A 15,170-nucleotide genomic window follows, 5' to 3' on the forward strand; every position below is an offset into this window, starting at 1 on the left:
TAAATTACTCTTCTGTATGCTATACATGATGTTATGCAAAATCTAGAGAAATTAGTCAGGCTGAGTGTAACAAGGTTAAATAATTTTTATAAAAAATACATTAAAAAAGGGTCTGTAAGGACTTGGTTTCACCCACCCCAAACAAAGTGGTTCAGTCCAGACAGCGATACCAGCTGTGTTGTTCTCTTAGCACTCTTTTCCTTCTCTCCCCCGAACTGAAGAGGTATGCTGGGTTCCATGCTACAGATTAATAGTTAGCATTGGTTGAAAATAATTCACACAGAAAAATACACAATTTTTAAATTGTTTTTTATTTATTTTTTTATTTACAGATGAAATATATACTTAACAGACATGTTTCATTGATGTGAATTGTTGCACTTTGAGATGTTATTTTTGTTGACAGTGTTACTGATGTGTGAGCTGAAACTGTCGTGATGACCTGTCTATATAAAAATACATTCTCTATGCAGGTATGCATTGACCAACCATATTTTTGTGTTTAAGTTGTTATAAAATCAATATTTTCACGTATTATATGCTCATCTGTATAAGTTTGTGTACGGAGTTACTGCTTTTTCTCCTTGTTTTACCTTGACCTTGTTTTTCCTTTTCCTTCTCTCTACCAAACGGAAAAGTGTTTCTGATGTGTGAACTGAAACTGTCATGACGACCTGTCTATATAAAAATGCATTCTCTATGCAGACCCAATCTGACTGTTTCCTGTCGTTCTTCGGTGATTTTCAACACAACACAGACCACAGAAGCATACGGTTAGACGTGGTCTGAAAAGAGCTGTCTCTGACGAGGTAAAAAATGTGTTTTCACACTACCATTGAGAAATTTTAACCAAACTATGTTACAGACTTTTCATTAAGACACTAAAGAATCATATCAACTTGTGGAAAATGGGCATCCGATGACCCCTTAATATTAAAATTACTGTCCCTCTACTGAATGTTCATACCACCAAAACTAAGAAATAATAATAATAATAAAAACATTTATATGATTTGTGAAATGAAATGAGTGTAGTAAATTAGTAAGTAAGCACTCTATTGTCATAAATGTTGTCTGGATTACATGCAGGAGCTTCTGTTTGTTCATACCAGCTGTTGGGAGATAAAGTTTAAAAATTAATTTGGTGAAAAAAAGTAAATAGTGTGAAACGTGCACTTTTGCAGATGCATACATACTGTACACACACACACACACACACTGTGTGTACAGTATGTATGCATCTGCAAAAGTGTACGTTTTATATATATATATATATATATATATATATATATATATATATATATATATATATATATATATATATATATATATATATATATATAAAATGGAAGCTACCTGTACATACATAAATCATACAGTGCATTGTTATAGTTTATAAATTTATGCCAGTCAAGAAATGCATACTGGAGAGGAAGTGCAGTATTACTTTTGACATGTTTCACTTTCGTTGTGAGTGTGTTTATATGAACTTTGATGTTTTTAGTTATACTGTACATCTAAATTAGTCCAAACCAATATGATGTGACTTCATCCTAGCTTAATTGTTAACATATTTGTTTGTAGTTGAGGACAGATATAAAATAAATGATTTAATTACTGCATTGCAGTAACTTACATGTGGCCATGGTTTGTGTTACGTTGAACTAAAGAATACAAAGGCGCATCCAACACTGCAAGAAAACAACTTTTATTAAATGCACTTGATCAAGCATATTACACATATTTTGTAAAATGATTTAACATGAAAATCACTTACCTTCTGAAATTTCAGAATAACACACGGCAGACTGACAGTTCAAATCATCTACTAGACATAAAAAATAAGTACTTTACCATCTGATCAATTTACATCATGAAGTTACAGTATTACGGTTTCTCCATTGCAACACACTCAGAAGTTGTGGACTTACTTTGGTTGTCGATTTTGCATCTTCGTTTTTTGAAATACAGAATGACACAGCTGGTCAGTGATATGAGGACACACAGAGACACTACTGTGGTCATCACTACTGCCGTTGAATTAGTTATCACTGTTTCACTCTCGTAATTGTTGTCTTCAGTCTGACCAACCGTACTGTCCTCTGGGGTTGGATTATCTGTTATCATTAGAGTAAAGTTAAATGAACATCATCGTCTGAGTCAGTCTGATAAGGGATAATCCACCTTTACTCCACTTTTGTCATTCATTTTGAACCCCCATGTCGTTCCAAAACTTCATATTTTCCAAAATGGCAGTATGGTAATGTGGACAGACAAAGAGGAGATTAATTGTTGAATAAAGATGTTATTTTTGTTTTATTTGCATAAAAAAAAGTATTCTTGCAGCTTCATAACGTTACGGTTGAACCACTGATGGCAGATGGAATATTCCAACGACGTCTTTCATACTTTTTTGGACCTTGACAGTGTAACTTACTTGGCAGTCTATGGGACAGTCACAAGCGTCCCGGTTTCCATCCAAAATATGTTAAACTGTGTTCCGAAGATGAACAAAGCTTTTATGGGTGTGGAACAACCAGGGGGGTAAGTGATTAATGACAAAATTGTAATTTTGGGGTGGAGTTTCCCTTTAAATTATTTTTATATATCACACACATGAATTCTGGTATTTGTCTTGTGAATAGTGATATAGTTGAAAGTGTTTTATTGTAAAGTTGTAAACTCTCTGAGTGTATTTCTTCATTGCAATAGATTTGAAGAAATTTTGCATTACATGACTTGCTCATCAGTTGCTGTCAGAATGAGAGACCAAACAGCTGAACATTTTGAATAAATTTCTCCAAATCTGTTTAGGTGAAGAAACAAACTCACATACTGTAGGCTATATCTTGGATGGCCTTAGGCTAAGTTAATTTTCTACAGTTTAATATTTCTGGGTGAACTATTCCTGTAACTCAGTACTTAGTTGAAGCATCTTCTGCAGCAATTACAGCCTTAAAGGGAACTTATTGCCCCTTTTTACAATATATAAGTCTCAGGTGTCCCCAGAATGTGTCTGTGAAGTTTGAGCTCAAAATACCCCAATTATTATAGCATTTTGAAATTCCTGTTTTGAGGGGAATCAGAAACATGTTGTTTTTGTGCATGTCTCATTAAATGCAGAAATTTCCCAGAATAGAGCTGTGCCTTTACAGCTCGCTCAGGGAGGGGTCTCTGCTAATATGTCAGTGTAGGTCAACAGTCATGGGCGGGGTTTGTAAAATGTGATGTCACATTTTATGGATTCTGTGAATGGCTTGTTAGACACTGCTTATGATTTGTGGGGATTAAAAAAGAAAAGGTGGCAGCCCTGGTATTATGTGACAGGTTTACACTACACTACAAAAACACCCATCTTGAAATCAAGAAACTTGTTTCTTAAGAGTTCTTTAGCTGTTTTTCATGTATCATACACTGAGGAGAAGCTTCTTTCTGGGCACTTTGCCAGAGAGCTCAGATCAGTGAAGTGTTGCAGTGATTTTCACATGATCTTTGAACACTGTCATGTCATCTTGGCCTTCTTATCAAAGCTCTTTTGCTCAGTTTGGCTGGGCTACCAGCTGTAGAAAGAGTCCTGGTTGTTACAAATTTCTTCAATTAAAAAATCTATGGAGGCTGCATTTTTGGAAGCTTTAAATGCAGCAGATCTTTGAACAGCAGAACTATGTTTCTGCTCTGATATGTATATTTAGCTGTTTGACCTTATATGTTTTTCTAAATCATATCCATATAATTGAATTGATCATAGATGCAGAATTATCTTAAAGAAGATACAGAGAAATGGCATTAATCTATCTATCTCTCTCTTTTTGTTTAAAAGTTATAACAAGTCGGTTTGTTTTGCTTTGACATTATAGTTTATGGAATGTAGACTGATGTGGGGGAAAATCATTAATTTTTTTACATTTAAATAGGTCTTAATGCTTACTTCTGAATAGGGTCTGCATCCACTGTTTAGTCAAAATGATTTTTTTTTTTACAGTACTGTATCTAAAATAAATTTTGACCGTAATACAAATGTTACCTCAAAGCTTCTTTGAGCATTCTCACATTGCTATTGTTGTATAATCAAACAGATATTAAAACACAGTGGTTCTCAAAGTAGTTTTTGGTCGTGCATTGACGTGCATTGCACTTTCTAATATAACTTCTTTAACCACAGGCTATTTTATTTTTATTTTATTTTAATCTAGACCTTAACCTAAGCATCATTACTTACATGTTTCAACATATTTACTGGATTACCATACCCAAAACATAATTGTGATTAACCCATCACCACCGATCACATTTTAATAGCAAAACTTAATCTCTTAAATTAATCATTGTCTGTCAGAGAATCTTCATTGAGACTTTAGGGTTAGAAATATTGCATTCCAACACACCTTTCAGAAGCAGCTTCACTTCATAGCAGGTTTTTTCATTCACTCTGCACTGATACCACAATTCATCAGTGTGGACTGCTTCTCTTATAAGCAGAGATCCATTCACTAGTTGTCTCGCTCTCTCATACAGAGGCTTTGGGGGTTTCTCTGTGTTGTTTGAGGGCTTGTTTGGTGGCTGATACTGCAATACATCTGTTAATTGATGACCGGTAATGACGTTCCAAGTGACTCGTTCAGTTCTGTTTCGTAGAGGATGTTCAGAGCATGGCAACAACACTGATGACCCTTGTGCTGAATAGACAGAGTCCAAAGCCTTACACTCTGAAAAAAAAACACACAAAAAAACATACTACATTACAATGGATTACCTGGGATTATTTGGTTGTTTTAAAAAAATTGCACTCTTACCTTTGACCCTCAGGTAAAATCGAGTTACATGAAGGCAGTCCTGATCCTTGTAAACCTGACAGTCATAAAAGCCAACATCAGATAATCTGATGTCTTTCAGATCAAATGTAACATTTCCAGCATCTTTCCTCACAGACCATCTCTGGCTCTCTGATTCTGGAGAGAAGTCTGGATATATCAGGATGTCTTTATCTTGGGTTTTCTTGTGTAGTTTGACTGTCAGAGACTCCAGCGGGTGGGTTGTGGTCAGGCAAGAAATAGTCACGCTGTCACCCTGAACACAGTTTATGTTTAACTGATGAAACTGCTTGCAGTGTTTCTGTGTCGCCACTGAAAGGAAATGAAGAGTAAAATGAGACCTAAAGCACTGAGAGAACAGAGACGTGAGAAAACCACCGCATCGCTTACAGTAAACAGAATTTCCTTTAGCAACTGTTTTTACCTCTACATGCGTTAATTAATTTTATGAAACGAGAACAAAAAAATTCACAACCAGATAGACAACTCAAGTTTTTAAATATAAAATTAATATATTAATATATTCATATACCGATTCAGATAATCTGCCAGTAGGTTTAGATATGCTGAATCAGCTTCTCATTCTTCTATCCTAAACTATCTATCTAATAATATTCAAATCAGTTGATTTGTCTGGCCAGGGCAGATGATGGTTCTTATTGGTATGCCGTCTGTCCAGGATTTATGATTATGACACCAACCTTTTCGGATTTTGGCATTGGTGTACTGCTTAAAATTGTGACAAAAATTTTAGCAATTACAGCTCTTTTGAAGTTAGGCAAGAAATAGTCAAGCTGTCACCCTGCCTGAACACAGTTTATATTCAACTGATGAACCTGCTTGCACATCAACTGTTAACACTGGAAAGGAAATGAAGAACAAAATTAGACAAAACACTGAGAGAACTTCATCGCTTACAGTAACAAACATAATTGAAGTTTTATTACCAGTAACTTGTAACTCTACTTTTTTTAACTGGTTCTACTTCTACATGCATCAATACATTTTAGTGAAAGGCTACAGAGGATAAAAATAAATGTTGCAATTATCTCTCTTTTTTGTCTATATTCACTAGTTTTTAAATTAGTGTAGTAAGTTGTGTTCAGGAAATGTTTAGAAAAGCAGTTGGTAAAGTGGGTAACTTGTCAGACTTCCAAAAAGGGCACATTATGCAGGAGTGTCTGTAACATTTAAAAATAAAAAAATTGGTTGAGAAGTGAAAGTGAATGATAGAGAGCGTCGAACACTAAGAAGGACTACTGTATGACTAAACAACACAGAACTACTGCAGCAAAGGGGCAGAAAACATCAGGATTCAAAGTGAGGGCAACTCTAACCCTAAAATCTAAAATCTAACCACAGAAAACTTCATAAAGCACACATCCATAAAAGAGTAGAAACTGCTAAAACTTTAATCACAGACATTGATTCTAAAATGGGTGTCATAATCATAAGATGGTGTCATAATCATAAGACCTGGACAGTTGGAGAACCAAGATAAACCACCAGACAAAATACCTGACTAGAAAATCAAACCACTGTGGATAGTTTTGAAGAGAAGTGTGAAAATATAATTCACTGAAGCTACTGATATTTTGTTAGACGACGTTTGACAGTGGAGACTAGTCCAAAGTTTTATACATTTGTTTGAAGAAGGTTGGAGGCTGAATTAAAGGCAAAGGTTTGGTAAACAACTTAGTAAAGAAATGCTGCCTATTTCCCAGGTGTTCACATCATTTTGTCTAGCTCTAACACATATAAAACATTTTTTATAGAAGTATCGCCTATACTTTGTGTGAACCAAAGAAACCAGTGATGTTGTCAGTGTAATAATATTTAATTGGTTGAGTAATGAAGTTTAAAATTTGCTCACCAATGTTTATTAAAACAGCCCATTAGCGTTTTCTTACTTTAAAAATGCATTTATTTTTTAAACAAAAAAGAGGTTAACAGCGACTTCCAAATTGCAAATCCACTACATAACATATGAATGACAACATTTGACACATCATATTTACAAACCTGAAGTACATTATTTTCTGTGGTGGTGAAATAAATTTGACTTCATATAAAATACACTTACCTTTGCATAAACCTGCTATTAGAAGATAAAGCAGTTGGAAATGTGAAAGTTTAAAACTCCTCATCGTATACAGACGCTCACTGCAGGATAGCTGAACTCTATATGAGCACAGGTCACATCACTTCACTTTCACAGAGTTCTTTTCAGCTACTCTGAATTTAATGCGGAAGTAGGAAATTATGGTCTACTCCTGTGCTCATTTAGAGGCCTTATTTCAGAAAGCTGCAATTACAATTTTTAAAAGATGGAAATATAAAGATCAAAAACTCCCCCAATTACAGAGACATTTCGAGTAGTGCAAAACATTTGAATATGGGAACAGGCCACAATACCTTTTACTATCACACAGTTGTTTTTGAAGTGCCAAAATAAGAAACGTGATCTATGTAAAATGTGAAAGACGTACAATTCTGCACATTTTAAATCACCAAATCAATCAGCTGCATGATTTTGAGATTTTAAAAACATGATAATATATTCAACATACTTAAAGATATAAACTTGGCCAGAAAGTATTAAAATGTTTGGTGTTTAGTACTGCTGCTGTCACTGCTGCTGTCAGTATTGCCACTTGTATAAGAACAAATGCATTTTGAAGGTCCAGAATACAAGACTGGATACTGTTTTCAAATCCTGAAAGACCGACCACCAAGAGGAGTGTGGTAAGCAGCTAGAGCCACCACGGAAACCTTCAAGGTGGAGTGGGATAACCCTGCGGTGAACTGTACCTTCAAGAACTCCAACACTAAAACAACTGGGCAGTTAACTGGGTCAAGCGGGCGGTTGCTGCATTAAGAAGTGAAGGTTCACATCAAGGTGTACAGTTTCCTCGTGGAGGGAGCTCTGGACTTGTCTGGAAGTTGAGTTGAGAGACTAGAACCTATGAGCTGTTAACTGGGTCAAGCTGGTGTCCACATTTTCAAAACTTCAGGTGGGGAGAAAGCCCTGCCTGAGAGAGGAGATCCCTCTTTACGGGTATCTCCCAAGGAGTGCTGTCGAGAAGGAAAATCAGGTCCAAGAATCACACTCAACTCGGCCAGAATGGGGTTAGTAAAAGAAGACAAACCCCATCCTGGCGCACTTTCTCCAGAACTCCCTGGAGCAAAGCAATTGGGGAAAAGGCCTACAGACGATGACTCAGCCACATCTGCACTATGACATCCAACCCAAACGGAGCTGGATGAGTGAGGGAGAACCAGAGTGGACAGTGTGAGGTCTCTTGTGTCAAGAACAAGTCAAGAAGACAGGGTGTCTGGTCTTTAATTGAGATACCCAGGGATGTGCACTGCTATAAGCAAAAGTAATTTCCCCTTGGCCCACACAAGAATCTAGTGGGCCAGCCTGTAAAAGGGGCATGAATGCAGACCTCCCTGGTGGTTGATGTAAGAGACCACCACTGTGTTGTTGGTGCATACCAACACATAATGCCCTCTTAGGTTTGGGAGAAGTGTTTCAGTGCCTGAAACACAGCCAGCATCTCCAGGCAGTTGATGTACCACATGAGATGCTGGCCACTCCACAGACCGCTGGCTTGGTAGCCGCTCATGACGGCTGCCTAACCGGTAAGGGAGGCAAAATAGAAGTGACACACAGAGTGCTTGCTGAATTTCAGAAGCTGCCGCTGTATCCACTGCACATGATTTTATGGTTCCTGGTCCCTACGTAATCCTGCCCGTAACGTCTCGCCCATCCATTGGACAGATTACACACATGTATATTAAGGACATTGGTCTATCACCCGCAAACAGATGGGCTCGTGGAGTGGTTAATCAAACCCTAAAGTGGATGCTGAGATGATGGTGGCAGAAGATGGGTGTGACTGGGACCTCCTGATACCTTACGTGCTCTTCCACTGGCTTCGCCCCCTTCGAACTGGTGTTTGGAAGGCAACCCAAAGGCCTTCTCAATGTTGCATGGAAAGCGTGGGAGAACCAGCCAGCCCCACTGTGCAGCCTGGTCGAGCACATGCAGGAAATGAGGGAAAGAATCAACCGAGTCATTCCCCTATTGAAGGAACACCTCCTGATGGCCCAGCAACCCAGCAATAGCTATATGACCACCCAGTCAAAGCCCGCAAGTTCCAACCAATGTTGCATGGAAAGCGTGGGAGAACCAGCCAGCCCCACTGTGCAGCCTGGTCGAGCACATGCAGGAAATGAGGGAAAGAGTCAACCGAGTCATTCCCCTATTGAAGGAACACCTCCCGATGGCCCAGCAACCCAGCAATGGCTATATGACCACCCAGTCAAAGCCCGCAAGTTCCAACCAGGACAAATGGGTTCCCCAGCCGGAACAACTTGCAGCGTTTGCCCACGCTGCCCCTCCAGTCATGGACATGGACCCGCAGCTGTCGGCGACCCAGAAGATGGAGATCCAAGCCCTGGTCTGGCAGTTTAAGGATGTGTTCAGTGAACCCGGGCAGAACCACCATCATTGAGCAAGAAATCCGCACACCACCAGGAGTCATAATCCGGCAGCATCCCTACTGGATACCAGAAACTCGCTGGCTGGCTATAGAGGAAGAGGTAAAGAAGATGCTCCATCTAAGAATCATCGAGCCCTCCCATAGCCCCTGGGTCAGCCCAATCATGATGGTACCAAAGCTGGACAATACCCTCCGGTTCTGTAATGACTTCCGGAAGCTCAACCAACTCTCCGCTTTCGATGGGTATCCTATACCGTGGGTGGATGAGCTCCTGGACTGGCCCGGTACAACAGCACCTTGGACCTGACCAAAGGGTACTGGCAGGTACAGCTCTCCCAAAGCTCTCGGGAAAAGACTTCCCTTAGGCCTTCACAGGGCACTGGTCATGTTCCAGTGGATGATGCATTTGCTACTCAGGCCCCATCAAGCCTACATCGTGGCTTACCTGGACGACATCATCATCCACTCTGAGAGCTGGGAGATGCACCTGGAGCGTCTACGGAGGGTGTTGATGGAGCTCCGTTGGGCTGGCCTGATGGCCAATCCCAAAAAGTGTCACCTCAGCCTCACCGAAGCCAAATACCTGGGCTACAAGATTGGGAGAAGGCTCATCATGCCCCAGGAGAAGAAGGTTAAGGCGGTGAAGAAGTTCCCACGTCCCACAAACAAGACCCAGGTACGAGCTTTCCTGGGGTTGGTGGGCTACTACCAGTGTTTCATTCCTAACTTCTCCTAACTCTCCCCTGTCAGACCTAACCAGGAAAGGGCAGACTGGGCAATAGTCTGGAAACCGAAGCCGCCTTCCAGACCCTGAAAACTGCCTTGACGTCGTCCCCCATCCTACATGCCCCAGACTTTGGTTACCCCTTCACCCTGTACACCAATGCCTCCGGCACCGGCTTAGGAGCAGCTCTCTCCCAGCTCCGGGATGTAGAAGAGCACCTCATGGTCTATATCAGTAGAAAACTCACCCTCGCAGAAACCAGGTACGCGGTGCTGGAGAAGGAGGCCCTGGCCATGAAGTGGGCAGTCCTGGAATTGAAGTACTACCTCTGGGTCTGCCGGTTCACCCTCGTTATGGACCACGCCCCCCTCCAGTGGATGTGCCAGGCAAAAGACACAAATACCCGGCTGGTTCCTAGCACTCCAGGACTTCTGTTTCCATGTGCAACATCGGGCATTTACACAAATTTTTTAAATTAGTGTCAAAAAGTGTCTAAATTGGGTTTAAATGTATCAGGTCTTCTAGCTGTCCATGAATACAAAATTCACTGATGATTGGGGTCACTTCATCTACAGCGATATCATTGACTTGATTGCAAATAAATGCACAGACACTATTTAAACTGAACAGAGATGATATAACTAAATTCTATGATGAACTGCCTTTAACTATCATTTAGCATTATTGATACACTGTTTTCCAAATGAATGTTCAGTGCTTTGACGCAATGTATTTTGTTTAAAGCACTATATAAATAAAGGTGATTGATTGATTGATTGAAGTTGAATTAAAATTTGAATTGATTTATTTCTTAAAATGCGACATACAAAAAGCAATGTTATGTAACAGAAGCAGTGTGACAGTTGATATTAAGGAATAATTTTCCATAGATTGGGAAGGACCAGTGATACCCTTTTTTTAGTGTAGAGAAAGATAATTTTAGATGCTTTAAATTCTTAATTTAAAATGTGATTTGTGACAGATGGCTAAATTATTAAATAAGGCTTTTCAAAGACTGAAAAATAGGCAAATCAGAACATAACACAGACTGTGACATAGTTAGGATCACTATTAGTTATACCCCCAACATTTGCATATACCTGCCCATGTTCCATGCCAGCAACCAGCCTAATTCTGCACAGCCGAATCATCAGAAGTTCTGCAGGTAATGTGAAGAAACAAGTGAGGATGATAGCAAAATTATGCAGATTATGGAAATAAATGTTTTGTTCCAGGCTGTGCAGGGGACATGATGTGCAGGGATGGGTTGGTGTCTGTATTCAGAAAGGCATGGGGAAAATAAAGAATGTACATTCTAATAGAATAACGTGAGCCACTAAAAGGACATGGTTAACTGCTTGCTAGCGGTAGCCTGTCACATTACAGTACATAAGATTTCACTTACCACATAAACAGAGTAAGGAGAGATGACTGAGGACGATGGCGAATAATTTACAGATCATGAGAACCACTGACAAGCATCTGATCTTGTAAAATGTGTGGTAAGTAATGCTGCTGTAGTTTACACAAAGCACGTGCGATCACAAATCTCAAAGATGTGAAAGTAAAAAGCGATCGTACATTTGAAAGCAGTTTCAATGCCTTGCATATTAATAGCAGCTCCATGATGCCCGCATTCTATATACAGTACAAACTAACTCAGCTCTCCGTGTCCACCTCCGGATGTCAGTGGATGACCAGCTTCCTGACAGACAGGCAGCAGCTAGTGAGGCTGTGAAAACCCAAATCCAGCACTCTCCAAGAACTGTATTCATCCAGAGTGAGCAAAAGGGCTGGTAAAATCACTCTGGACCCTTCACATCCAGCACACTCTCTCCTTGAACTGTTGCCGTCTGGTCGACGCTACAGCGCTCTGAGCACCAGAATGGCCAGACACAGGAACAGTTTCTTCCCTCAGGCAATCCATCTCATGAACACTTGACAAAAACTGTGGAACACACAACACTATTTATACACTCATACACTTGTTTATCTAACACACACACTTAGTCTACACTTCAAAATTGCACAAGATGTACCTGTACATACAAAACTGTCTTTTGGAATATACATCCACATACAGTTGTAAATAAGTAAAAACATATACACATTTAATTGTTCTGTTTTATTTATTAATACTTTTTAATCCATGCTTTTGTTTTGTCACTGTCATTCTGTTGCACTGCGCAAGCTTCTGTCATGAAAACAAATTCCTTGTATATGTAAACATACCTGGCAATAAAGCTCATTCTGATTACCCAATGATATAAATGCGAGAGACAGTATTGAAATATAAATCTTCCCTGTGTTTCCTTCCTGCTATTTGAGTTACTAAAAAGAGCCACACTGTGAAACAGCCAATCAGAGCAGAGCATAACATATGTATTCATGACCCTTCCAAATACGGTAGAAACAAACCATTTCATTCTAGGTACAAATCCTAGGATTGCAAATCGAAATGTAAAACTATTTCTGGAGATTTTTTGCCCTTAGCTAAGCCACATACCTACAATGTAGATATTATAAAACAATTAAACATTTTGTATCAATGCATTGATAAATTCTATGAAACTCTATGAAAATGTCATTTAGGACATATATGAAATTAATTATTTAAAATCAATTTCACATTTTTCTTCCCCTTTGGACTGTAACAAGCTGTTTGTGCATAGATACGATTCCTAAAGTTCTAAAGACTCAATAAAGACTAAAGTCTCAAACCTAAAGAGATATTCTTTATAAAAGTTAAGACTCGTTCACGCCCTCCTAAAACGACTCGTTTAAACACACCTCCATGTCTACATCACTATGTGGGAAGATTTGCATCACACTGCCCAAATGTTCATGCAAATAAAGAAGGCATAACTTTGATTCTCGCTATAGTTTTGTTTTTCCGCTGCTGCCATGTTGTGGAGACACTGTGTTTCATTGTATAAGTGAAACTACTTTTTTGGCCTTACAAAATAGGACACAAATAGAAATCAGTGGTTAAACTGTATCTACAACTCTCTTCCAGAACAGTTCAACCCAAATATTCACATGTTTGCAGCTTATCTTACAGAGGACTGTTTCCTTGGAGAGTAGCCTACGTGTCTGTGCACAAAAGCTGTTTCTATAAAGTGTGGCAATTCCAACTTTGCAAGGACTATGTGGTGCTTCTGATTCACAGCCTGAAAGTATGTTAAAGGATTTGCCACTGATAATTCAAACCAGAGCTTTGAGCAATGTAGAGTAGCACTTGTTATTTGTAGATTTTCCGATCACAAATGCAGACATGGTTTTATGTTTACGAAGCACATATATATAATAACAAATTAGCTCAAATTGACATGTACATAATTAATCATAACGTGTTATTATTAACCACATTCATCTTCAGGAATTACTTGTAGCATTATAGCATTAATAGTACAATAAAATGATTTGTTCGTCCGCAGGGCGGACTGTGTTAATCTTTTATTGACTCCGTAAAATTATTTCTCTGGCCACGAAAAATAATTTAACTACTAATATATTGCTCCCAGAGCATGTAACAAAACCGGAACATTAAAGTGACCTCGTCCGTAGATTCCTTTTGAATCCTGTTAGGAGTAAAACCTTAATTTCATCCATGGGTTGACTGGTCCGAAGTGAATCAACAAAGTTGCTGAAAACTGCCAGAAGATTGGACGGGGAGTCGCGAGGTGTCCAAGGTGATGGGTGTCTCCAGGAAACCGCAAGTTAAGAGAAGCTCACTTTTTGGGTGTGGAAGAGGTTTTATCTGGTTTCCCGGTAACACCCCTTTTGGTAGGACTGACCAATAACAAGGCATATAGTTTCAGCGGGATAGTGTTTCTTTGTCTCAATGACACCTGATTTGCATATTTTATGCATGGCGTGATGAACTGCTTATCTGGTAACCCAAACTATGGTACAAATAGTATGACACATTTGAGGATCACATAGTGTACATAATTGTTTGAGGAATAAAAAGCAGATCATTTTGATACCAAGGATAAAACATGTTGAAGATCTTAAAGCAAGGATACACTAATATACCTGAATATAAGCATTGAGAGTCTAACTAATACAAATAAAGTATTGTAACTAGACTACTACAATAGTGAAACATACAAACAATACATGCATATACTAGATACATTTGTTACTGATTAATTATAGTCTAAATAAATAAAATGTGAGTGTGTGTGTGTGAATGTGAGTTGGATGCTCAGCCAGGGCCATCTGGTGTCTGGCATCGAAGGGCTATCTAGTTATCTCGGAATGTGTTTGAAATTAGATGGGGAGACCTGAGAATTGATCTGCTTAGTATCTCCCAGATAATGGGGGTGAACTTTGCCATTAAGCACTCGTATAAATTTATACCATGGGGCCAGATACTATATTTATATGCAAATGTCAAAAGGCCTGCCCTACAACAAAAAGCCCAAACGATTTTTTAAATGTTTTACTTTTTTAAATAAAAAAGTTTATTTAAATATTCACACATTCATCACATCTACTGTATTACCAGACAGACATTTTAACCACATGCTATAATCACCACCTCATAATTTTACCTAAATTTTTTTACAAATTTTTTACAAATGTCAGCTGGGGCTGGAACATCTGTGATCACAAGTGAAAAGATAAACTTATATAAACATTAGTCAGAATGGTTAGATTTTTTTTATTTTATTTTTTTTAAATCACACAAAGTTTCAGTCACACATTCACATCTACTATATGACCAGAAAGACAATTTAACCACAAGCTACAACCACCGCAACATAATTTTATTCTAAGCCTTACCTAAACATGTTTTACTGATATATTTTACTATATTTATTGACATAATATTTCAAAAATACTTGACTGACCCATCATCTCAACTCACATTGTCTGTCAGAGAATCTGCATTGAGACTTTAGGGTTAGAAATATTGCATTCCAACACACCTTTCAGCAGCAGCTTCACTTCATAGCAGGTTTTTTCATTCACTCTGCACTGATACCACAATTCATCAGTGTGGACTGCTTCTCTAATAAGCAGGGATCCATTCACTAGTTGTCTCGCTCTCTCATAAAGAGGCTTTGGGGGTTTCTCAGTGTTGTTTGAGGGCTTGTTTGGTGGCTGATACTGATATAT

General features: G+C 38.7%; 1 protein-coding gene and 1 long non-coding RNA gene across 2 annotated transcripts in view; one reads left to right on the forward strand and one right to left on the reverse strand.

Moving 5' to 3' along the window:
• Window positions 1-223: 223 nt before the first annotated feature.
• Window positions 224-15,170, forward strand: part of LOC127975095 (uncharacterized) — a 45,489-nt gene continuing 30,542 nt past the window's right edge. Inside the window, exons 1-2 of the long non-coding RNA XR_008157440.1 lie at window positions 224-473; window positions 706-809. This is a non-coding gene — a long non-coding RNA (uncharacterized LOC127975095). The remainder of the gene's footprint in view (window positions 474-705; window positions 810-15,170) is intronic.
• LOC127975094 (uncharacterized) lies at window positions 345-7,074 on the reverse strand. The gene is made up of 7 exons (XM_052578876.1): window positions 6,895-7,074; window positions 4,794-5,123; window positions 4,386-4,706; window positions 1,932-2,117; window positions 1,778-1,828; window positions 1,637-1,691; window positions 345-1,112 (listed from the first exon to the last, which is right to left on the reverse strand). The coding sequence occupies exons 1-7, from the start codon at window positions 6,956-6,958 to the stop codon at window positions 1,040-1,042; spliced, it is 1,080 nt and encodes a 359-aa protein (XP_052434836.1). The 5' UTR covers window positions 6,959-7,074; the 3' UTR covers window positions 345-1,039.

Source organism: Carassius gibelio, chromosome B16 (genome assembly GCF_023724105.1).
Source record: "Carassius gibelio isolate Cgi1373 ecotype wild population from Czech Republic chromosome B16, carGib1.2-hapl.c, whole genome shotgun sequence".
NCBI classification, from domain to species: domain Eukaryota; kingdom Metazoa; phylum Chordata; class Actinopteri; order Cypriniformes; family Cyprinidae; genus Carassius; species Carassius gibelio.